Source organism: Carlito syrichta, unplaced genomic scaffold (genome assembly GCF_000164805.1).
Source record: "Carlito syrichta isolate Samal-C Ts95f unplaced genomic scaffold, Tarsius_syrichta-2.0.1 Scaffold301855, whole genome shotgun sequence".
Lineage (NCBI taxonomy): Eukaryota > Metazoa > Chordata > Mammalia > Primates > Tarsiidae > Carlito > Carlito syrichta.
The window spans coordinates 123743-149685 of NW_007245951.1; the positions used below are offsets into that span (position 1 = coordinate 123743).

A 25943-nucleotide genomic window follows, 5' to 3' on the forward strand; every position below is an offset into this window, starting at 1 on the left:
CTCCCCCTCCCCCCTCCCTCTCTCCCCGCTTCCTCTCTTCCTCCTTTCACCCCTCCACTTCCGATTCCCATACCAGGCTGCCATCCTGTGGCATGGCCTCCTTACCCTGCCTGGACTCTAGGACCCTATTTGGGTGGTCGCGGCTGCCCCCTCCCCCCCTGCAGCACAGATGCCCATCTTGCTCGGCTTTTCAATGGATTTTCCAGAAGGAAAAAGAATAAAGGAGGAGGAAGGAAGACTTTTGGCCTCTTGTCATTTCTCTTCTAAGTACTACAGCATGCATCTCTACCCACAAGGACGTTAAAAAAAAATCACGTCATTGTTATGCCCAACAAAATTAAAGATATCCAATATTCAGCCCATATCCAGCTTTTTCTAATTGTCTCAGAGTTGCTGTTTCTATTACATGTTTGTTGGAATCAGAATCCAACTGTGGTCTGCTTTTGCATTTTGTTACAGTATATACCCTAACACTCTTTTATCCTATTGCAGTTTTTCTTCCATTTTTCTTCACACTGGTGATTTATTTTTTAAAGCTAGACGTTTATCTGAGGAATTCCCCTGAATATGATTGGGCTCTTGCTTTCTGGTGGTACTGTTCAATGTGCTCCTCTGTTCCCTGACTTTTCTACAAGCCTGCAGCTACAGAGATTTCTTTTACATAGCTTCACTGAGATAGAGTCAGCACTGGGCACTCATTGAAAGTGTACCTCTCAGTGGATTCAGTGGATTCACAGCCATGTACTGCGTCACTACCACCGTCGATTTTAGAACGTTTTCTTCACCATAAAAGAAACGCCAGCCATTTAGTGCTCACTCTGTGTCTTCCACCCTCCTCCCTCACTCAGCCCTCAGGAATCATTCATCTATTTTCTGTCTCCATAGATTTTTCCCATTCTGGACTTGACTTTAATATGAATAGAATAATATAACATATGGTCTTTTGTGACTAGTTTCTTTCACTTAGCATAATGTTTCCAAGATGCACTCAAGTCATAGCATGTATCAAGACTTCCTTCTTTTCACAGTTGGGTAAAGCTTTTTGTGTGAAGATACCACATTTTATTTTCTTATTCATCTGTTGATGACACTTGGGTTGTATCCACCTTTCAGCTATTGTGAATAGTGCTGCTATGACTATTTGTGTATAAGCTTTTGTGTGGACATATGTTTTCATTTCTGTTGGATATATATAGTTAGGAGTGGAATCGCTGGGTCATATGGTAACTCTCTATTTAATTGTTTGAGGAGCTGCCAGACTGTTTCCCAAAGTGGCTGCACCATTTCATGTTCCTACCAGCAAGCAGCACAGGAAGGTTCTGATTTCTCCACACCCTCTCCAATACTTGTTATCATCTGATTTTGGATTCTAGTCATCATAGTGGTTGTGAAGTATCTCATAGCATCTCATTGCAGTTTTTTGTTTGCATTTCCCTGATGAAAAATAACATTGAACACTGCTTCATTTGCTTATTGACCATTTTTATATCTTCCTTATGGAAAAGTATATTCAGATTTTTTGCCCACTTGTGTTAATCTGGTTGTCTTTTATTATTGAATTGTAAGGGTTCTTGTAATATTCTAGATAGAAGTTTCTTATCACATATATGATATGCAAATATTTTCTCCTGTTCTATAGATTGTCTTTTCACTTCCTTGATGATGTCTTTTGAAGCATGGAAGTTTTCAATCTGGTAGATTTCAGTGTTTCTTACTTTTGAGTGCAGCCTTTGTTGTCATGTCTAAAAATCTTGTGTGAAGTCCAAGGTCATGAAAATTCACTCCTATGTTTTCTTCTGTGAGTTCTGTAGTTTTAGTTCTTGCATAGGTCTTGAATCGAGTTTGAATTAGTGTGTACATACCGTGTGAATTAGTGCTTCCACTTTATTCTTCGCTTCCACTTTATTCAACTGGATATGTGGATATCCAGTTGTCTCCATGTCATTTGTTGAAAAGACGGTTTGTTCTTTCTGCACTGAATGGTCCTGCCACCATTGTTGACAATTGGTTGACCTTAGATGTAGAGTTGCATTTTGAATCCTCAAGTCTGTTCCATGGACCTATGTGTCTATCCTTATACCAGTATCACACTGTTTTGATTACCATTGCTTTATGTGAAAATTTTAAATCAGAAAGTTCCCCAACTCTGTTCTTTTTTTTTTTTCCAGGATCGTTTTAGTAATTTGGGGCTCCTGCAGTTTTGTATGAATTTTAGAATAAGCTTGCTGATTTCTACAAAGAAGTCAGCTGTGATTCTGATAAGGATTATATTGAATCCATAGATCAGTTTATGGACTATTGATATCTTAACAATATTAAGTCTTCCAATTCATGAAAATGAGATGCTTTCCTATTTATTTAGGTCTTTCTAAAAATTTATTTTGACAATGTTTTGTAGTTTTCAGAGTATAAGTTATGTATTTCTTTTGTTACATTTATTCCCAAGTATTTTATTTTGAGAATCTCATGTAATGGAATTGTTTTCTCAATTTCATTTTCATACTGCTCATTGCATGTACATATGATAATTTCTATATATAAATAGAATTGCTTTGTATATACTGATCTTGTATCCTGCAAACTTTCTGAAGTCGTTTATTAGTCCTAATAGTTTCTAGTGGATTTCTTTGGGTTTTCTGTGTATATGATTATGTCATCTGAAAATACAGATATTTTTACTTTTTTCTTTCCAAGCCGGATGCCTTTATTTTTTAATAATACCTAATTACCCTGATTAAAACATCCAGTACAACAATAAATAGAAGTGGCAGGAAGAGATATCCTTGTTTTCTCACTGATCTTAGGAGAAAAGCATCTCATTTTTCATCATTAAGTATGATTTTAGCATTGGGCTTTTCATAGAGTCCCTTTCTTAGACTGAGAATATTCCTTTTTACTTATAGTTTGTTGAGTGTTTTTAACATGGAAGAGTATTGGATTTTGTTAAATGCTTTTCTGTGTCTACTGAGATGATCTGTGGTTTTTGCTTTTTATATTATTATGATGTATTGCATTAACTGATTTTCAGATGTTGAACCAACCTTGCATTCCTGGGATAAATTTCACTTGGTCATGGTATATAATTCTTCTTATATGTTGCTGGACTTTGTTTACCAGTATTTTGTTGAGATTTTTTTTTCCATCCATATTCATAAGAGCTATTAGTCTATAGGTTTTTGGGTTTTTTTTTTTTTTCTTGTGGCATTTTTGTCTGGTTTTGGTATCAGGGTAATATTGGCCTTGGAGTTGTGAAGTATTCTTTTCTTTTATTTCTCGGAAGAGTTTGTGAAAATTTCATATTAATTCTTTATGTTTGTGGGCAATTAAAAAAATTATTGATTCTCTTCACTTGTAGGTCTATCAAGAATGTCTATTTCTTCATGAGTCAGTATTGGTAATTTGTGTCTTTCTTGTAATTTTTCTATTTCGTCTAAGTATCATATTGGTTAGTACATATATTCTGTTGATGCGTGGAATGTTTTCTAAGTATCTACCCGGTCTAGTGGGTTTGTGGTGTTTTTCAAGTTTTCTGTTTCCTTCTGCTTAGTTGTTCTATCCATTATTAAAAGTGGGGTATTGTAGTCTCTTACTATTATTGTCGAATTATCTATTTCTCCTTTACTTCTGTCATTTTAAAAATATATTTTAGTGTTCTGCTATTAAGTACATATGTTTATGACTGTTATATTTTCCTGATGGAGTGACTTTTTATTAACATGAAATGTCCCTCTTTAGTAGCATTTTTGTTGTTGTTTTAAAATCTATTTTGTTTGATATTAGTACATCCACTCCAGCTTTCTTGTGGTTGCTATTTGCATGATATATCTCTTTCTGTCCTTTTACTATTTGTTTTATTTTAGCCATTCTGACAACCTCTGCCTTCTGATTGCATTGTTTAATCCATTCATATTTAATGTTATTTTCATATAGTTGTATTTACATGTCATTTGACTTTTTAAAAATATGCCTTATGTATTTTCTTCCTCTATTCCTTCTTTACCTTTTTTGCATTAAGTGAATATTTTATAATGTAGTGCTTTGATTTTTTAAATAATTTTTTCAGTATACTGTTAACATTTTTAAGTGGTTACCCCTTATCAGAATCAGCCTCAGATTTATACTAGCTTAATTGTTGTGATACAGAAAAACATTGCTCCTGTATAGCTCTCTTCCCTGTTCTCCCTTTGTTATTGCTGTGCATATTATATGTGCTAACGTTACAAACCCAACAATGCATTGTTATAATTACTACCTCGCCATCTGAAGTTATCTCAGCCCAATGTAGCTTTGCCTCCACTTACCTCCCTTGTACCAATATCGGAAAATATATTGCCTTTCTATATGTTAGGCTCAACTCCTTCAAAAGTAAGTGAATTGTGAAGTTTCTAACTTCCCTCTTCTTGAGAGAAGAAAGCTGTTTTCGCCACGGTTCATCTCTGTTACGTGCAGACAGACAGATACACATGAAGACAGACTTTCTCTTCTACAGTGAATTGATCGATTTCAATGCACATCCATTTCTCCAAGGGCATATTTCACTGGACTCTTGGGTGAGTCTCAGCTTGTGTGAATCCTGTAGCTTCCTCTCCTTGCGATTACTTGTGTCTGGCTAGACTGCCTCCTCAAGTGCCTTTTTCAGAGCTGGTGCATGAGCATAAGCCTTCTCATTCTTCCACGTCTGAAAATGTGTTTTCAAGACACCTCTGGTTCACAGCATGGCTGCTTGTAGTGGGGCTGTTCTGATTCCTTGTGATTACTTTTTCTGGAAATGTTTATCTCTTTCTTTTATTTTTATGTTCTGTAATGACATGGTCATGAATCTAAGAGCTCGTCGTCTGCTTCCATCCAGTGTTCCAGGGCCTCAGTGAGCCCCTTCAATTAGCTCCAAGGGGGGAGGCTGGGACCACAGCACTCGGTGTCCTAATACTGCCTGCCCCACAGAGCACGCAGTGACCAAAGACAGCACAAAGGTTGCTCACGGAGGGGCGGGCCTGGGCCCTGAACCAGGGAGGACACACCATTCCACAAACTAACCTGATACTTTCAGAAAAGCTGGCGAGGTGGAGGAAGTACCCACAGACTGCAGGAAGGGAGCTGTGTGCTCTCCCTGCCACCCACCCTGTCCGGGTGTAAACAGAGTGCTTTCAGCGCCCCCTCCGGGCCGGTAGAACACAGTGGCAGGAATTTGAAGTCTGAGAGTCTCCAGCAGCTCTGGTGTCACACAGACTCCTCCCACCCAGGAGCCAGGAAGGAGGAGGAAGGGTCCCCCCACCCCCGAGCATTCTCAGAAGCCCCGCCCACCCCAGGTCCTCCACCTAGCACCTCCACTGGCCTGCTAAGTCGTGTGACTTGTCCAAGGCCCAGGTGACCCAGTCGGCCCCTCAATTCTGTACCACGGAGCCGAGGCTGGAAGTCACCTGTCCCCCAGAACCTGGGGTCGAGGTCTGGGTCCCCTCCGCCTCTTCTTTCCAACCACCTGGGCTCTCGGTGACTGCCACACCCCTCCCCAGCATGCTGAGGTCACCTGCTGCTCAGGTCCTTCTGGAATGCCCACCTCCCCAGGGCAAGGTTAAATTACTGTTTCCCGAGCACGTCCTGGGGCCGTGCTCTGTGCTAAAGACTTCAGTCATGGAACTCAAACTGCAGTCCTGTGAAGTATGACCCTGACAACCATTTCAGGGGCAGGTCGGTCACCTGCCATGCGGGAACCCTTAGAAGGTGGCCCTTGTCACTGCGCTGGACTGCGTCTCGGGGACATGGGCAGGACCGACAGGGCTGCCCTGCTTGTGTGACCAGGGATGATGGCTTGGGACCACTGGGCCCTTGAATGTCAGTGAAGCCCCCAAGAGGGGCCCTTTGTTTCTGTTTGGAAAATGGGAGGGGCCAAATGAATTGGGAGGATGGTGTCACATTCCAATTGTCCATACAAAGTAGACCCCCAGAGCCTGAGCCATTCCTGCCCAGCAGTGAGTCTGCAGCCTCCGCAACACCTAGAACTTGCTCAGAAATGCAGATTCTCAGGTCTCACCCCAGACTTGCCAAGTCAGAGCTGGGGGTGGAGGGCTGAGCACAGCAGTCTAAGTATTCACAAGGCCTCCAGGGTCTCAGGTTGAAAACTGTGGGTCTAGTCAACAGGCCCTTTTAAAAATGAGGAAGGACATGCTAGGTACGGATGTCAAGTTAACACAGCACATTGGCAGCAGACTTGTGCCTCTGGATCAGAGGTCTTTCCTCGACGGAGTAACACCTTCTGATTCTTACCTGCTTCATCTAGCCAGTTAAGTACAGACATGGTCAAGCGAGGCGCTTCGGTGAATAAAGTCGGAAAAATTAATTTCTGCCGAATTTTTGAAAGGCAGGAAAGAATGGGCATTAAAAGAGAAACAGCCACGGGGAATGCCCGCCTCCCCCAAGCCCAGCCAGTTTTGTGGAGGTGGTGACAGCACAGAAACGGTGGGATCCATGTGACCTCGGTGGTGGATTTGGGAACTCAGAAGGAGCTTCACACTTGATAAGAGTTTACGTTCCTGCCACTTCTGAGTTGCTTCTCAGGCTCCAGCATTCCCGGTCCCAAATGGACGCAGCTCTCCTGCATGCCCCAAACGACTTGCATCTGTGTGTCGGATTTTCTCCTGCTTTCAGACTCTTTCTCAAAGGTTTAGAAACACCGTAAGCAGCTCAGGGAGACGGTGCTGATGAGCATTGTCGAGCGGGCTGCAGGGGCTCTCCTGGCTGGTGACTCCGGAAGGTCCTCGATTCTCACGCGGCACACCGGGGTGAGCTTGCCCCACCGGGAGGAAGCCGGTGTCTGCCTTTTCTCCCACAGAAGGCAAGGCTGGATGCGGCCAGCTCACGCAGAGCCCTCCAGGCCATAGGCGGCCATGGCCAGGCTGCGGACGGCAGGGGAGAGGCCGTGGGTGCTGGAGCTTGCTGCGTGTGGCACGGGCAGGGCCAGGCAGTGGAGCAGGGACACCCTCCGGGCTGCATCCAAGTCCCCTGGCATCTCCTCAAGCGGCTTCCATAGTGCCCGAGGCCCTGCAGGCTCCTGTCCCGGACCTTGGCTGGGGATGATTCTGGAGAGACTCGGGCCGCCCTGGGGTGGGGCGTGCAGTTCTCTGCTCAGCAGAGGAGACTGCGGCCGCCGCTCCAGGTGCTCAGGACCTAGCAACTCTGGTCACCAGCTTCGTGGCCCAGGAATTGAGGCGCTGACCCGCCTGCCTCAGGCCTCGGGCAGGTCGGGCGGCTTGGCGGCCCAGAGGTGCTTCTGGGTGCGAGAACCACCTCCCTGTCCTGCGCTGGAAACCCCGGGGCTGGCGGGGCTCCTGGGAGTGCTCAGGGGCTGCCTCCATTCTCCTTGTTCCTGGGGGAGTCTGCGTGGCTCATGCCAGGGCAAGGAGGAGCATGTTCTAGACGGTAACACCAGACGACGTTGAAGCTGCCTTCCAGCTCTCAAACTGCAGATTCCCACCGCTGTGTTGTCAGCCTCAGAGGGACACTGGAGGCCCTGAGTTTGTCCCTGAACCTCTCTTGGGAGGGCCCAGGCAGGCGAACCTGGGCCGGGGCTCCCCCCGGATGGTGGCAGGGAGAGCGCTCTGCCCCCTTCCTGCAGTGCCCGGGCCTTCCTGCGCCCCCGCCAGCGTTTACGAAAGCATCGGGTTAGTTGTGCGGACGACCGTGTCCTCCCTGGCTCGGGGCCTGTCCCCGGGCCCTCCCCGCTGCGAGACAGTTGGGTGCTGTCTCTGGTCGCTGTGGGCTCTGCAGGGACACTGGGTGCGTTGGGACATCGAGTGCGGTGGGCCCGGCCTCCCCTCTTGGAGCTGGGGCAGACCTCTCTGTGGTTTCTCCAGCAATGACTCCCCACATGACATCCGGGAGGCCTCAGGGAGGTGGCACACCTCCCAGGGCAGCCTGGCTTTTACCTGAGCTGGGAGACTCCGCTCTACATGGGTGCAGAATGTTTTTAAGGGGGGCATGGACCACCTAGTATTTGTTCCGAGCGGCTGGAACAGAAGTCACAGACCAACACTGCTGGAATAACGTGTTCCAAAGGGCTGGGCCAGCCATCCCATCGCCTGCACAGAACAGAAGCTCCGTGCAGTGACACTGTGAGGTCCAACCTGACCTGCAGCCCAGCGGGTCACGACCCACGCCCCCTGCATCTCCCTGAGCCCTGAGTGTCCCCGTAAGGTTCAGTGCGCCCCAGAGGGCAGGGCCTTCCCCTAATTCCTCCACCCCTGGGCGCGCACTCACTCCCCCCGGCCCACAGACTGGTACCTGCTCATGGCTTGGTAGGCAACGGGCCGCAGAGCAGTTGAGCAGCCAGCCAGGGAGTAAAGCTTCTCCTGTGTTTTCTGCCGCTCCCCATCGCGCCGTGACCCCTCGAGCTCAGCTTCCTGTCAGATTAGTGGCAGCATCAGATGCTCGTAGGGGCGCAAACCCTACCGTGACTGGGGCTTTCAAGGGATACAGGCTGCATGCTCCTTATGAGAATCTAATGTCTGATGAAAGACGCTGTCCCCCTCCCTGTCCGGGGAAAACTTGTCTTCCACGAAACTGATCCCTGATGCCGAAAAGACTGGGGACTGCTGGCCTACAGGTCATGCAGGTTCAAAGCCCCATGCAGTCTGGCCCAGACACGCCCACATCCTTCCAACACTCCCAGGAGCCCCGCCCTACCCCGGGCATGAGCACTGACCCCAGCCCGGCTCAGCCACCGCTGGTGGAGGAGACGCAGAGGCGGTGCCCCCCACCTCACATGCCGCTCACGGAACCACGTCCTGAGGTCAGCCCACCACACTCTGCCCCTGGCCGGCACCTCCCGCTGCGCGTGAGGGCTGTTTTCTGCCAGTGCCCAGAGGGGCTTCTGGGAGGATGACCTTCTCGACTCATTTCATCCCAGGTGACACTCAGTGGCCCCCTGGGTCCTGGCGCCAGAAGCTGCCACCAGCCCCCCACCCTGCCTTGAACCTAGACGTGGGCCGTGGTCAGAGAAGGGGCCCTTGACTCCCTGCCAGCCACCTGGGAACCGCGAGGGGTGCCCAGGAGGAAGGACGGCAATGCCAGGTCAGAGCTGCAGTGGTCCAAGGCCCCGGGGCCTCCGCACCCCAAGGTTACCTGCCACACAACCTGCAGCGGCCTCCCATGCTTCTCCCTCAGAGCAGCCCTCACCCTTCCCGTCTCCCTCTCTCATCTTAGCCCATCACACCCAGTTGTTCACTGTGAAAGTCTAGCCCCACCCGACATTCTCTAGCTGAACATCTAGCCTGTTCTTTTTGGTTTTCAACTGGACTTTATTTAGTGCCATTTAATGAATCGTTCATCAACACTGTCAACTGACATCTTGACAATATTGAGCCTTCCTATCCATAAGTGAGAGTCTTCGTTTATTTAGTTCTTTGATTTCTTTTTTTCAGGCTTTTGTAGTTTTCCTCATATGGATCTTATACAGATTTTGTTAGATTTAACGTATCTCACTTAGGGGGTGCTAATATAAATTGCATTTTACATTTTAAATAATTCCATGTGCTCATGGTGGGTATCGAGGAAAGTGGTTGACTTCCATACTTAGCTTGTATCCTGTACCTTACTAGAGTTGCTTGTTAGTGCAAGGAGCATTTTTTGGTAGATTCTTTCCTACTTTCCTCACAAATAATCCTGCCATCTATGAGCAAAGGCGGTTTCAGTTTTTTCTTCCTGATCAGTAGACCTTTAGCTAGGACTTTGGTGCCATATTGAAAAGTGAGGAGAGGGGCCCTCTTTGCCTTCTTCTTGGTCGTGAGTTTCTCACTATGGGGGATGATGTGAACTGTGGGTTTTTTGGTAGATGGTCTTCATCAAGTTGAGGAACTACCCCTCTCTTCCTGCTTTATTTAGAGTTTTCTTTTATGACCATGAATGGGTGTTGGATCTTGGCAACTGCTTCGTCTGTGTCTGTTGAGATGATCGTGTGGTTTTTCTTCTTTTGCTTGTGGACATGATGGATAAAGGCAATTGATTTCCAAATATTGAGCCAACCTTGCACGCCTGAGATAAATCCCATTTGGTCATGGTGTATAACTCTTTTTATACATTGTTGTGTTCAACTTGCCCGTGTTTTATCAAACATTTCATTATCTATGTTCATGACAGATATTGAGCCATAGTTTTCTAATAATGCCTTTGTCTGATTTTTGTATGAAGGTAATGCTGGCTTCATAAAATGAGTTAGGAGGTATTGTCTCTGATTCTGTCTTCTGAGAGAGATTGTGGAGAATTGGAAACAATTCTGCTTTCAGCGTTTGGTAGAATTCACCAGTGAACCCATCTGGGCCTAGCATTTCTTGTTTTGGGAGATTATTAATTATTGGCTCTACTCCCTTAATAGATATAGGCCTGTTCAGATGGTCAGCTTCTTCCTGTGTGCATTTTGGCCGATTGTGTCTTTCAAGGAATTGGACCAGTGTGTCATCTAGGGCAGCGGTCCCCCACCTTTTGGACACCAGGGACCAGTTTTGTGGAAGACGATCTTTCCACAGACCTAGGGGCGGGGGGGTGGTTTGGGGATGATTCAAGCTTATTATATTCATTGTGTACTTTATTTCTATTATTGTTACATTGTAATACATAAAGAAATAATTATACAACTTACCATCATGCAGAATCAGTGGGAGCCCTGAGCTTGTTTTCCAGCAACTAGACGGTCCCATCCGGGGGTGATGGGAGGCTATGTGTTACTTGTGTCCAGTCTCCTGTGTCATCTCGTTTGGGTGACTGTCGCTGCAGAAAACGTGCTTCACAAAGACAGGATGTTGGAAGTGGAAGCAGGCTTCTCAGTGCTTTTGTGGCGATCTCAGGATATCCTGCCTTGACTAATCCAGGACGAATGGAGACGAAGTCATCTCAGACATACTTTTAAGGCCACCCTCACCGGCGATCTCAAGTAGTTGATCCTCTCCTAGCACGAACAAAGTCGGCTCACCTGGCTTTTTCACAGATGGACCGCAGGTCCGTTTCTTCCCAACTCAGGGGTCTTCTGTGTCTGGAAAGTCATGCTCAGACCCTTCGGAAAGCCAAGATCTGTGATCACGCACCAGCTGGGAGAAGAAGGCCCTGGCTCGGTCTCTTTCAAAATCTCTGCTCATGTTTGAAACATGGCGAGGATCTCAGTGTTCACGCATCGCCCCCATAATTCCAGTTTGGCTGTGAACATACTCACTCTATCTGCTGACTTGAACACAGCTGTCGTTTTCTCCTGAAGTGACAGATTGAATTCATTGAGCAGGTTGTCACACAGGTAAGCAAGTTTTGTGACCCATTCTGTGTCGCTGAAATGTGACTGTTTTTCTAAACGACGTCTCTGGAGCGGCTCTCGTAACTCGGAAACCCTGGTCAGTGACCTAACTTAGAAAGCCATCTCACTTCTGCGGGTGAGAGAAGTCATGTGTGCTCTGCACCCTTTTTCTCAGAGTTGTACAAACAGATGTGAGTTGCGGGCATGTAGGACTGCAATGTGGTTGGTCATTTGAATCCTGCAAAACATTGTGAAGTTCAGGTGACATTTTCAGCTAGCCAGCATTTCTCTGTAGATGACACAGTGCATAGACTCACATTCAGAAGCGGCCTCTTTGACTCAAGCAGTGAAACTAAAAAGCCATTCAATCATGGTAGCCACTCCGTCCGTACATGCACCAACACAAGATGACCCATTCAGTTTCCCTGATATGTGCTCATTCAAAGACTCGAATAGTTCTGCAGCTACGGTGTTGGCTGGTGAAAGAAACAAAAAAGTGCAGATGACATAGCCTCATACACATCCTCCTGAAAATATTTCACACGAAAACAAGCATTATCGCCTTGTCCATGTCGGAGGACTCCTCAACCGGACCACACACCCCGGTGACTCATTCATCCTCTCTGACAGTAGTGGCTCCATATCTTCTGCTATTTCACCAATTTGTCTAGTTATGCTGGTTGCTGAAAGAAGAACACACACCACCTTTTGAACTGCCACCTCTCCTAAAAGTTCACAACAAATATCCTTAGCAGCAGGCAGACTCCTCATTGGGTCTTTCCCCCTTTCCAAAGAAGCTCTCCGGTGACGTTTGTCTTCTACTCATTTTGGCTAGGGTTAGCTTGTGGGCTCACCAAAACTGTGACTGAGACAAGTGCACAGTGCGGAAAAGAGGTGCGAGTGGCAGTGGTAAATAAAATAATGGGCTGTCCACACATGGCCTAGAATAAGACTGGATTCTGACTGAAGCCAGCCACCAGCTGCAGCTGTACCACTGAAGTCTGTCAGCTCGCTTGCCACTCAGGGATGAGGTTTCGATATGGGTCTGCAAACAACTGCTGCATTGTGGCCTCTGGGAGTCACGCCCCACTGCTCAGGCTCTGCTGCCTTCGCAGCCGCTCCCAGTGCTGGCATCCCCACCCCAGCTCCACCCTAGCTCCACCCCAGATCATCAGGCATTTGATTCTCATAAGGAGCTGCGACCTCGATCCCTGGCATGCGCAGTTCACAGTAGGGTTCATGCTCCTGTGAGAATCTAATGCTGCTGCTGGTCTGACAGGAGGCGGAGCTCAGGGCGGTGACGCAAGCAAGGGGCGTGGCTACACACACAGAGGAAACCCGGCTCTCTCACTTGCCCCTCACCGCCTGCCGTGTAGCCTGGTTCCTCATAGGCCACAGACTGGGACTGGTTGATGGCCTGGGGATTGAGGACCCCAGTCGAGGTTATCCGATTTACAGGCTTAGTCGTTCATAGTCCAGATAACCCTTGACTTGGATGAAGTTACATCCCAATAAGCCCTCGTAAATGGAAAATATTGCAAGTTAAGTGCAAATAATAACCTAATGAACCCCGTATAATGTGAGGTTCCTCTATTGTCCTTTTAATGTCCATGGGATCTGTTGTGGTGTCTCCTCTTTCATTTATGACATTCATAATTTTGATAGCTTTTTTTTCTTAGCCTGGCTAGACACGTATCAATCTTACTGGTGTTTTCAAAGAACCAGCTTTTGGTTTCGTTGATTTTTTTTTTCTCTATTGATTTCCTCTTTTTGATTTTATTGATTGCTGCTTGAATTTTTATCATCTCTTTCCTTCTTCTTACCTTAATTTGCTCTTTTACTAGTTTCCTAAGGCAGAGCTTATATTATTAATTTCACACCTTCCTCTTTCTTTTTTGAGTTGGGGTCTCACTATGTCTTCTAATATATACATACGTTATTCTGTTCTGTGGCCTGACTGGAATGAAGCTTTTCCTCTTGACTTATACTTTCTCTTTGCTAGGCCAGGCCTCACCCAACTGTCTGGGGTTAACATTCCATGGGTCTTCACTGTAGCAGAATCCCTCCAGGTATCTGGAACCTAGGTTTATTCTGGCTACAGGGGGGTTTTTATCAGCCAGTTGTCATTTCTTTTGCACAACAGGTGGGTCCACACTGATAGTTCTGCAAGTTCACTGGGCAGGAGCCAGATGGAGTTTTAGCAAGTATTTACAGGAAAGAAGGAACTGGACGCTCCATTCCTTTAGGCAGTAAATAGACATGACTTACCTCCTCTGGTGGCTTGGTCTACATGCACGTGTGTTTATGTGGGCCAGCCTGCACCCTGTGAAGAGGTTAACTGGGGGTTCTCGGCCTTAGCAGCACATTGGAATCACTGGGGACCCTAAGATGTCTCATCCCTGCATTCTTCTGGAATTGGCCTGTGCTGGACCTGGCCCTGGGGTTACTGAAAGCTCCTCAGGTCATTACAACAGTAGCCTGGGCTGAGACTGTCCCAGACACTTCCTATCACAAACTCTCCTCCATTCGCCCTAACCCCCCAGAACTGGCATGAGTAATCGCCGTAAGAAATGGGAGTAGAGCCCACAGACCCCTGTGGGGATGCAGGAGGTTGGACAGATTTCTGGGAGTGATCCCAGAAGGGGAGCAGGAGAGGGAGGTGAGGAGGTGGTCCTGGCTGCTGAAGGTGAAGAAGGCTCTGCCCACAGGGCAGGGGGCTGAGACATTCCAGAGCTCAGTCTCTGGGGACCGACAGATGAAACGGACTCAGTGGACTGGCCGTCGCTACTGACCAGGTTCTCTGCAGACAGCATCTCTAATGCTTGGGGAGCCCCTGGTCCTTCCTCTCTCCTTTTGGAATCGACTCAAGTGGCCTGGCTGACTCCAGGTGCGGGAGGCCCTGGTCCCTCCCCATCCCCTGCTGCCCGACTCAGGTGGCCTGGCTGACTCCAAGTGGGGGAGTCCTGGTCCCTTTCTCTGACTCAAGTGGCCTGGTGGACTCCAGGCGAGGAGTCCTGTCCCCTCCCCACCGCCTTCTGAGTTGACTCAGGTGGCCTGGCGGACTCCAGAGGGGGGAGTCCTGGTCCCCTCCTCATCCCCTTCTGACCTGACTCAGGTGGCCTGGCGGACCCCAGGCAGAACGTGTCCTTGTCTTCCTGCCTGTGGGGCATCCTCACGTGTCTCTGTGTTGCCCCCAGGTCCGCACCAAGGACAGAGTGTTCGACAGCATCAGCCACCTCATCAACCACCACCTGGACAGCGGCCTGCCCATCGTCTCGGCCGGGAGTGAGCTGTGCCTCCAACAGCCAGTGGAGAGGAAGCAGTGACGTCCCTGCCGCTCCAGCTCGAGCCCGGGTCAGGAGGGCCTGGAGCGCATCAGCCTGGTGACCGGCAACTGCTGGGACTCAGAGCTTTCTGCAAAGCCCCGAGAGCAAGGCTTCATGCAAGGTCAAGTTCTGCGAACTCGTTCAGTTGCCTCACATGCATATTAAAGGTGTACATACCTATACATCCTGTACAAAGTATCTCTCTATATTTATATTTTTTGAGACTAAGAAAGATGTAAGACTAATGTTCCATGCTGTATGTTTTTAATGGAAAGAAGAGTTTGACTGTAGTTGTCCAGGCAAAAACTTAATTCCACTGACCCACTCCAGTGGGGAATTCCACTAGGAAGGAGTGGCCTGCAGTTTCACCTGAAAAGCACAGTCCAAGGGGCATGGAGGGGAGCAGCTTGCCTTGGGAATGCACAGAACCGGGATGGAACAAGGCGGCATGCACTTGCACGTATAGCCGAGAAACGGTCCCGAGGTGCAGCCATGCTTGCTGTCCTTGGCCCCCGTGTGCCCCTGTGCTGCATTCCAGCACTCGGGTGATAAGCCGCGGTCTCGCCAAAAGCAGGCACCTGTCTGGCTGCCCCCCTCTGTGCAGAACACAGTATCACGTCCCCTGATCCTGGCTGTCAGGAGCACTCGGGGGTGTGTTTTATGCCACATACAGCACAAAACAAGCCTCACCCACCATGACAGTGATTGACGAACTCTCCCTTGGCCTCATTCACACCGTGCCGCAGTGGTGCCTGTAGCGCATAGTCATGGAGGGCTGCGGGCTACGATCCCTTCTAAGTCAGAAGGTCGACTCCAGGCTGCTTGGGGGGCTGCTCGTAACTGCCCCAGACTCAATGGGGGAGAGCCATGTGAGCACCTTGCTGGGGGTCGGGCAAGCGCGGCCTCCAAGCTCCTCCTGGGGACGTAGCACTGGCCGGTATACCTGTATCTCCAGTGTAGGAGCTCAGACCAGGACACAGGCATCACAGGATTCGGGCTCAGGCTCCCCCTCTGGAGTGGGGGACAACGCCTGCTCGTCCCACAGCCAGGGCTCCTGAGACAGGCATGTGCCTCTGCCTCCTTGGCTCCTTTCATTCTAGGTGAAACCCTGGCATTTCCTGATGGGCCCTGTGGGTTAGGAAGTGGACGATGTTTATAACTCTTGAAACTTAACTGGGCCGAGCTCCCCCTGTGATTCTGACAGATGTCTTTTAAAGAACAGATGGGACTGTTTGTTCCTCGGCACCTCCTCATAGTGGCACCACTTTGTCCCAGTGAGATCCTGTAGGGTGTGGCATTCCACATGGTGCAGGCCAGTTGAGCAGACTCTCTGCACACACTTGGACTTGGAGTGTGATAGATTAGACACGTTCAGAGGAGTTAAGGGGAGCCCTGAAAGCATCATGGCAAGTGGTGATTCTGCAAAATCCTGGCACCAAGCGTGCAGACCCTCTTCTGCTTTGGGATGTGTGTGAGGCCAGATGGAGGCTGGAGTAGACCTAGTGGGTGACGAAAGCCTGGGACAGGTGTTTGCTCTTTGAGGAGCCAGTGAACCCAAGGTGACCGTGAAGTCAGTTTCCTAGAATATACTGCAGTGGACTGGCGCTCTGGGGAGTCTGCCACTAATGTAGACTGTTCTTCTGCTTCTTGAACCTGTTTTTGTTTTCAGATGTCATGTGGATACGCATTCAAGGTTATCAGCAGCAGGGGCCTGGGAGGGAGTGCTGGCAGCTGCTGGGGTTCTGTAGACCTTGGGGCACTCTGAGAACTGTCCTGCGCTCTGTCCCAGGAGCCTGTGACCCTGGAGACACAGATGCCAGCCCTGCTCTTGTGTGTGAATGTGTGCCACACACAAGAATGTGTAAAGTGAGCTCTCACACCATCCTTGCATTCCCCACTGTGTAAGGGCAGATGCTGACATCGGGACACCAGCAAGGAGAAGATGCAAGTAAACAACTGTGGCATTTGGTTGACTCTATTTCCTTCTTGAGAAACTTAAGACATGGTCATCTGCAGCTTTAGTAGCTCTTGCTGTGAAGTCATGGTTTGTTCTACAAGGACTAAAAAATATATAATTTGTTTCACATAAGAATCAATTTAGAAAATCAAAGGTAGTAGGGGCAAAGTTTTTCTTTTCAAAATTAATTCAAAATGCATACTTTTAAGTTCAGATTCCTAGACTGTGATGGAATGAGGCCAGTGTAAACATCAGCACTCCTTTTTAGCCATCAGAGCAGACTTTGGATGCAGTGGGTGGCAGTGACTTTCTAATCTTTGTTCCCTTCCATTTGTAAAGCATGTTAGGGTACATTTGAGTTCTCTCAGCCCTTCCTCCCTCCATACATGGTCTACCACTTTCTGGCCTCATTCAAAATTATCCACACCCTCTCTACCACCAGGAGACCTCCAATGATGTCATATGTGGCCTGATCGGATAATGTGATGAAATTAGTCCCATGTGGTGGCTCACACCTGTAGACCCAGCTATTTGGGAGGCCAAGGCAGGACCATTTGAGCCCAGGAGTTTGAGGCTTCAGTGAGCTATGATCACCCCACTGCGCTCTAGACTGGACCTCAGAGTAAGACCGACCCCATCACTGAAAAAAAACAAAAGAACACATGATGGGCCATTCCTGTGAGCCTCCCTCACACACAGGGAAATTGAGGCCCATTGGGTGTCATGCTTTGCCCAAGGCCAAAGGTCCATGGGCTGCAGACACATACAGACATGCATACACAGAGCTGTTCTGCTCACTTGGCAGTTCCCGAGCTCTGCTGTGTGCCTGCCTGTGCTTGGAGCTCAGGATCCTGGGCTGATGTTGACGGGGCCTCCTCCCTGGCTCTGTTCCCCGCAGAACAACACACACAGACAGCTCCTCCCTATGCCGTGCCTCCAGGGGCTCCGACTCCCAGGCCACCCTGGGCCCTTGAAGTGGGCCCGGACCCTGCTGCCCTGCCAAGGACACAGCCCCCAGCCCAGAGCCAACATGGGTTGCACTCCAACAGCCCCTCTTGCTCTTGCAGAGTGGCCGGCCCTGGATGGCCCTGGAGACCCTTGCACACCACCATGCTGGAGGAGTCACTTGGGCCTCAAACGACACCTTTATCCCCCCAAGGCCATGGGCCTCCAATGGGGGTGCTCACTGTGGCTTAAACCAGCTCTGATTCTTGGCCGCCAGGCTCCCCCAGAGCTCACTGTAGAGTCATGTGGGCAGCCTGATGAACAGCACAGCCAAGTGAATCAATCCTAACTCCCATGTTTAAGCCACCACTGTCGGGGCTTTTCACACTCGAAGGGCCAAAGGGCTGGGTGCCTGCCCAGCCCTGACGAGTGGAGCCTCTGACATTGGGGCTGCCTCTGACATTGGAGTAGACGGACTGAGGTCCAGTCAGGCCCCACACGATGTCCTTGAAGGACTCCTGGTGGGGGAGAGGGTTGTGGGTGATTTCAAACGAGGACAGAAAGTGGCTGGCCATTCACGAAGGGAGAGGCCTGAGAAGGGAGGACGGGCCTGGGGGTGGACAGACACCTGCGTGGGCTCTCTGGGGAAACTTTTAAAGTCTGTTCCGATAAAGATAAAGTGGAACCTCCCCTGAGATGACAGCTCCGTTAGGATGATGAGGAGAGGGACTTTATAAGCTGGGGGAGCCCTGGTGTTCAGAGAGGAAGCTGAGCCCCGTGACCTACCGAGGATGGACCCAGGAAAGAGCCCCACAAGGGCCCAACAGGGCCTGCACGTGAGGTGCACCCATGACCGCGGCACGTGACGCCAATCCCCCCTTCCCCACGCCGCCAATGTCTGGCCCCGTCTCAAGATGCATAAGGGCCTGGCTGGCCAGGTGGGAGAGGACATGTTTCCGTTCCCCCCCTCTTACTTGGGGTTCTCTTGAAGCAGACCCCAAGAGGACTTGAGTGAGGTCATTTCTTCGAGGGTGGTCCCAGGATTTGGGAGGGAACGCGCTGGTGAGGAAGGAGTGCGTTATCAAGTCACCGCTCTGTGGGTGACAGGATGGGGGCTGGATCCCTCGGGGAGCCAGGAGGCGGGGCTGCACCCACCTCAGATTAACCCTGTGGAGTGGGGAGAAAGCTGCGGTACCCCCCGCCAGGCCCCTCGTGGGTGGGAGGCTGTCTCGGAGCAGCTTCTCCCAGGCCTGTGCGCAAGTGAGCGCATGTCCCACGCCGGGAACTCCTCGAACTCCTCGGGCAGAGATGAGGTCGGTGAAGCGCAGACTGAGAGCAGAAGGCAGGCAGGCGTCAAAGCCCCCGGCTGGCTGGTTCAGACGGACGACAGCCTCCCAGGCTCCAGCTCCAGGGGAGTCCTGGATATGGAGCGGGGCCTGAGAATTTGCATTTCACATGCATCAAGAGGATGCTGCTCTGGGCTGGAGTCTCGACTTTGGGACCCTCACTGGGAAGCATCCCAGCGTGTACCTGTCTCTGACTGATGGCTTCACCCCCTCTAACCTGCTCTCACGCCACTTCATGTCACGGATCCCAGGGTCCACGCTGGGAATTTAAAAGTGGAGAATTAATAAGCATTTATAACTCCATGTAACCGTTGCTGGAAGCTCAATGCCATCTGCCAGCCACAATTTATTTATAATGGAGTTTATACATATTCATAAGTTTGCAGGCAACAAATGCACATTTTTTAGCAGCCCAGAAAGCGGCAACTTTATACTAGAACCATGAATGTGAATTGCACGTGTAAATACACACATGCCTATGCCTACACCGGTCAAGATGGATCTGTGTCCCTCGTGTGGACACACACAGGCCGGCTCTTGGGACTCCTCCCCAGGCCTTGGTTTTGGAACTAAGGGGCACAGCTAGAAAGTCAGGCCAACGTTAAGAGTTTGGGGACCGGCAGGCCGTGGAGGAGGGCCCTGGAGACTGACGACGTGGGGCCCTGCACAGAGAGAACGGAAACAGGACATGGGGATGGCGGGTGGGGAGGCCCCGAGGGAGAGGACAGAGAGACCAGTGGAGGACAGCCAGGAGAACGTTCCGGCAGGAGAAGCTGACAGAGCAAGAGACGGAGGACAAGTCTAGACCTACATCTTCTCGCATCCGGCAGCACGTACCTGTTGGGGGAGCAGCAGGGAGGCCGGCCCCAGGGTGGCATGCTCTGAGCGCAGGCATTGTGGTCCCCAGGCACAGCGGCACACACTTGGCTTCTCGATCTCTCTAAGCAGCCCGCTGGCCTCATCTATGTTAGCTCCTATGTGGAGGTGCTGTACTGGGCTCGTGGCCTAGGAGAGGGAACGTGTGAGGTATCTGCCTGAGCGTACGATCCAGCAGGAAATGCACACACATAGGCGCACACACACATGTGCCGGGCATGACAAGCTTTGCAGTACAGACCGTGAGGGTGGAGTGCCCTGCTGGAGGCTTCGCACGGTCGGTGTCAGATGCTGGGTGTCAGAGGAGGCAGAGGAGAGCACAGAAGGCTCAGGACAGAGAGGGACACCCTCCAGTCGCCAGACCCGTGGGGAGGCTCCCAGCCTCCCTTCTGCCGCCTCCCTGCTGTCACAGATGCCCTGAATGCACAAACCCCTCGGGCCCCAAACCCATAGGCTCCCCCAGGGTTGGAAGAGCCAGGCCCACCGAGGGAAGCCCTGGGAACAAACTCCCACAGCATCTGAAGTTGCGATTGTGTCGCCTCACGTGGAGATGCTGCGGAGAACAGCAGGCAGGCAGGGAGTGAGCGCTGCCCTCAGAGTCGCGAAGGCAGTGCATTCACACCTGTGGGTGTTCTGACCCCAACCAGAGCTTCTGACCCTAACTGACACCACACGGCAACTAACAGACATGGACACATCCGCCTTTGAACATGGAGTTTCCTCTTTTGTAACAGCAATGTGTGGGTTGCAAGTGGAATGTTCTCTGTTCATTTGACTTTTGAATATAACTTGCTCCAGAATCCTGTAAAACTATGTGAATGTCTCTGTATGCCGAATTAAACATTTGCTGTTTAAATCCCAGGATTAGGAGACAACTCCATGTAATGTAACATGTAATAATAAGATATTTATCACTTTTTACAAAGCATTTGGATGGCAAATTATACCTGTTGGCAAGTGAATATTTGGGAATGCTGTTTTGTTTCCACTTACATTTGTGAAACAGAAAGAACGACCATAGTGGCCTGTGTCTTGGCATGTTGCCAGTTCATCACGTTTCCCTTTGACCCTGGAACGGAATTGGTTTTTGGACATTCCTGAGGGGTGGAAACACAAAACTGATTTCACGTTTTCTAGTCTTTGTTCTTGAAAGGTGATACAGCCCAAGTCATCTGGCCAACTCTTTAGCGATGTGACACGCCAGCAGGTGAGGGGAACTGGCTTCAAGTCACTCCTCACCCTGGGAATCCACTAGGATTCCATCACTCCTGCAGGAAGCGACGTGGTTCCCTCCCGTGCTCCTGGGATCACTGTGTGGAGGTACCACACAGCATCTCCCGGTGTCACCACTGTGACCCAGGTGGAGGGTGACACCTCGCTTAGGCAATGCTGCATTTCTCGTTACAGTGGGTTATGGGAACTTGTGCCTTTATTATCGGAATAGTGGTGTGTGCATTTCTGATTATGTAGCAAACCTTTGGATATTTAATTCCATACTAAAAACATTTGGGTGTTGAGGTTTTGCATTTGTAGATACAATGTAAAAGCATGGAACTGGTCATTGAATTAGACGTTTTCTATAAAATGCTCCTTGTTACACTTCTGTGAACGGCTCTTACCCGTGCAGAATAACCACGGCTCAAGGGTTGAGAGAGACAACCATTTTCTAAACAATTAATTGTTTCCATGACTATCCGTGTAAGTCTGCTGGCAATAAAGGCTCCTGTGAAAAGTCTCGTCCATGTGGGTGGTGGATCTTGTTCTGCCTGATGGAAGGTAAGAGGGGAGCTTGAAACCTCTCCCCAGAAAGCAAGTGCTCTCGGTGATTCCCCGGAAGACTTCTTAGAACAACCCAACACAGCCTCACTCCCTGTCAAGTCTGCAGACCATTTGGCAGGAGCATTCCTGAGGAGGTGAGTTACCTCTGTTCCGCCTGGTTGGCCCTAGACAGTGCGTAGGTGGAGGGCTGAGCCAGGAGGCTGCAGACCCCGTGTGTTGGCATTTCCGCACAAGCATCACCCAGAACAGTCATGCCAAACACAGGCCTGCCCTTTATACGTGACACAGGATGGAGAGGGAGACATCGGTGCCCAGGGACCCTCTGACCTGTTCTCTCCTGCTGCGTGAACAGCAGCAAACGGAGCTGAACCGCAAATCCTATCTCTAGGCTGTTGCGGGTCTTACAATTTCCTTCCTACCCAAAGAGCCATCTAGAACCCTTCCTCAAGACATTACGCTCTTTCAAAAGTGTGTCAGCAACACCCACTATGCCCAAGCTTCGTTAAACACCATCTGAGAGTCAGGACGTAGGAGGCGGAAAGGTTACTTGGGTTCCAGACGTGGTGGCATCTCTGAAGTGCTGAGTGGCACAGGCACTGGGTGGGAAGCCAGCCCGCTACACTGCACACCACTGGGGGACAAGGGGCAGTGAAGACGGTCCCATGACAGGGACGCCCAAGAGTGGGTTCACACGAAGGCTTTGGGTTTTATTTGTTTAACAAACATACACTGGGAACAGTAAAGGCTTCTAACTGGAAAGAGGTCTCACGCAGAGTTCTCTGCAGCGCAGAAGACCGCCTGCTTCCGGACTGGAGAGTTAGGGCTTTGCAGCACTCAGCTGCCGGTGGCCTCCGTCTGCCCAGCTAGCCAGGCATCTCGGTACACACAGGCATCCAAGGCAACTGTCTTCTGTATGTAGCAAATGTGCACAATTACTTTCTTGGTGTGTTTTAATTCAGGTTGCGGAAAAGTCTTGTGCACTTTCCAAGGAGCCTCACGTCCTCCCACAGACACGAGACCTCTAGTGGGGATGGGGGTGGGCGCTCCCTAGGAGGGCTAAAGGATGAGCCGAGATCCTGAGATATCGGTGACACTGGAGCGATGGAACAAGATATTATGAATGTTAGCAACAGAGAGACCCAAGGCCTTGCCCCCACGGCAGCTCCCAACTGTGGCACAATGCAGTTCCAGAGTCATTTCATCACCTACGTGAAATGCAATACCAGGTGTTTTGGTTCTCTGATGCTTTTTCCCTTAATCCATTACCTTCATGCACTAAAAGTGTTGGGTTTTCTTACTTAGGCTGTTTGATAAAGACAACGGGCTGCTTTTCATGACGCGGAGAAGGCAACACAAAACACCTGATAAGCATCTCCTACACAGGTTTTATCTCACTGTAACAAGAAATAGAAATGTCTTTGGTCCGTCCACGGAGGAGGGTCACCCAGAACCCACAGAAATGCTTGTTAGTCAGAGACATTTGGCATCAGATAACGCACGAGAATCCGTTTCTTGTAGAAAAAGCTTCGAATGTGGGAGGGCTGCCTTTTGAGGTGTGATTCAGGCAACGCTCCCTCCGAACCTAAAAACATTCAGGGGCTTTGATGTGAGGCTCATCCACGTTGGATCCTTTTGAAGGGTGACTGTTTTGGTGCTTGTTTTTTCAGAGGGCGCCACATAGCAACTGTGCGCCTGGGACAGCTCTGCCGATGTGTTCACTTCTCTCTGTACCTAGTTGTACTGCATGTCGAGCCCTTGGGGAAGGAAGGGTGTGCGAAACGTGGGCAACAGAGCGATACAGGTTCAGCTTGAAAGTAAAAGGGCAGCCTCACGGAGGGATGTTTACAGGACATCTCTCCGAAGGACATGCGAGGCACCAGCTCACGTCTCCTGACCTGACGGTCGAGCCACTCTTGCCGGTCCTTGACAGGGGTGCCGGTCTTCAGGAGACCGGGAAACTTCGTCGATGGTCCCAGCCACTCAGCTGTGACACCACGGGAGTGACGGGCTTGATGCCTTCCTGACACAGAATCCCAGTGTCGTCTTGTGATCCCCTCGTCTTTCCCAGACACTCTCCGTCACATGAAGTGATCCCCCACCCCTACCTGGCGGCACGGGGCAGCGAGCCAGGCCAGTGTCTGCTCCTGCCACAGCCTCGGGGGTTCCTTCCTGAGCCCGTTGGAGGGCGCAGGCTCCTGGGGGATCTCGGCTGGCTTTTCTGCAATTTGCAGAAAACCCCAACCCCCCATGATCTGGCTTTGGGATGTGCTCGAAGTCATGCAGGAGCTCATGGCTGAAGGGTGAGGGTCAGACCCACATATCAGGGGCCAGCTTTTGGAGCATCTGGGCCTTAAATCTCACTTAGCATGATACTTCATGTCAGCCCGAGCAGACCAGGAATGGCGTGTCCTTCTAATTCACAACCCTGTCCTCGTACCTGGGGCTCCATCAGAATGCGCTTGTGTCACCTGTCACGGCACCATGTGGTATGCTGAGCCCTTATACAGGTCCCACACGGCAAATGCCAGCAACACAAACTCCGAGTAACACAGAAATGCACGCGTGTACAAACATTCATTCCGTGCACGACACATGTAGTGTAACGCCCTCATCACGTCATCCCGAGGCACACGGAGAAGCACACGGCACCCTGGGGGCCTCGACCACCCCCTCCGCGAGCAACAGGGGGGCGTCCGGATCCAGCGGGAGGCAGCGGGGGATGTCATGGCACGCCCGAAGGCTCCAGAGCCCAAGCAGACAAGGCACGCTGTCAACACTGAAGTGGCGTGACAAGTCCCCAGGTCCCCTCCTGAAGAGACGTCCACGCTGGGCAGGCCGTCGGGCAAGCCCGCAGACCTCCCAGGCCAGGCTCCCCCAGGGCCCACGCGGAGGCGGCGCGTGCAATAAACAAGAGCGCAGCTGCAGGGCGGACGCAGAGACGCTCACTTGCAGAGGGCGCCGTTCAGGAGAGCCGCGTCCCCGTCCAGGGCTCGGGGGGGCGGCTCCTCCCGGCCCCTCGGGGCGTGGCTGCTGTGGTTGCTGCTGCTGGACTTGCTTCTGCTGGGGTCGAGGGCTGGCTGGACGGGCGAGGCGCGGGCCACCCGGCCCCGGACCAGGCAGTTGCAGACCAGGCGGAAGAAGGCCCGCCGCATCTCCTTGCTGGCCAGCGTGTAGATGACCGGGTTCATGGCCGAGTTGAGCACGGCCAGCACGATGAACCACTGGGCCCGGAACAGGACGGGGCACTCCCTCACCCGGCAGGCCACGTCGATGAGGAAGAGGACGAAGAGCGGGGCCCAGCAGGCGATGAACACGCTCACGACGATCACCACGGTGCGCAGCAGCGCCAGGGAGCGCTCCGAGGTGTTGTGGGCGGCTACCTTGCGGCTGCTGGACTTCACCAGGCAGTAGATGCGCACGTAGAGGATGACGATGGCCACCAGGATGGCCGTGAAGACGCTGGTGCAGAAGGCGATGTAGCTCTTGGAGTAGAGCGGCAGGATGGTGGAGCAGTCGGGGAGGCTGTGCAGGCAGTTCCAGCCCAGGATGGGCAGCGCGCCCAGCGAGAAGGCCATCAGCCAGCACGTGCCGATCAGCAGGAAGACGCGGTGCTTCTTGCTGGCGTCGTAGGGCCGCATCTTGATCATGGTCAGGTGGCGCTCGATGGCGATGGCCAGCAGGCTGCAGGTGGACGCCCCGAGCGCCACGAACATGCTGCCCTCCCGGAGGAACCAGACGGTGGGCGACAGGCCGAAGGTCTTCCTGCCCGACATCAGGATGTTCACCTTGTAGGCCACGCCAGCCAGCAGGTCGCACAGGGCCAGGTTGCCGATGAAGAAGTACATGCGGTTGTGGAAGCGGTGGTTCTTCCAGATGGCCGCCAGCACCATCAGGTTCTCCAGCACGATGAGGCTGCAGACCACCAGGAAGAGCGCAGTGGTGAGCGTGCCCTGGGGCGCCTCCCGCAGCCCGCCCGCCAGCTTGCCCACGTAGCTGTAGTGCTCCTGCAGGGTGCCGTTCCCGGGCTGGGCCGGCGGCGGCGGGAGGCCGGTGGCCATGGCGCGCGCTCAGGGGCGGCGGGCGCCGAGTCCAGGAGAGGGCGCCCAAGCAGCGCTCATTTCAGGGGAGGAGCTGGGAGGCTGCCGCTGGACGACGCGGGCGGGCGGGCTCGCCAGCCCTGGCGCAGGACGCCGGCTCCTGCGGAGAGAGAAAAGAAGGGGCGGCCATGGGCGAGACGCGGCTTCCATGAGGTCTCAGCGGCCACACGGTGACGTGACCGGTGACACAGTGTGGGCCGAGGGAACCCCAGCAAGGCCCGGGAAGCGCCAGAGCGGCTGGACAGCTGTGGGCACCGGGCGGCAGAGAGGGGGCTTCAACCCCCGGCCACGCTCCCGAGGGACGGAGGAGGCTGGGGCTGCTGGAAGAGAAATTCGTGCATGAATCCC

At 51.3% G+C, this 25943-nt stretch overlaps 2 protein-coding genes across 2 annotated transcripts in view; one reads left to right on the plus strand and one right to left on the minus strand.

The window, feature by feature from the left end:
* The window catches only part of SHC3 (SHC adaptor protein 3), a 137596-nt gene extending 122756 nt beyond the window's left edge, over positions 1-14840 (plus strand). The window contains exon 12 of the mRNA XM_008055448.1: positions 14467-14840. Within this exon, the coding sequence (XP_008053639.1) occupies positions 14467-14595 (129 nt within the window). The 3' untranslated portion in view covers positions 14596-14840. The remainder of the gene's footprint in view (positions 1-14466) is intronic.
* A 9600-nt stretch (positions 14841-24440) lies between these two features.
* S1PR3 (sphingosine-1-phosphate receptor 3) lies at positions 24441-25556 on the minus strand. Its single transcript, XM_008055451.1, has one exon. It carries the CDS (start codon positions 25554-25556, stop codon positions 24441-24443), a length of 1116 nt encoding a protein of 371 aa, XP_008053642.1.
* Between the last annotated feature and the right edge of the window lie 387 nt (positions 25557-25943).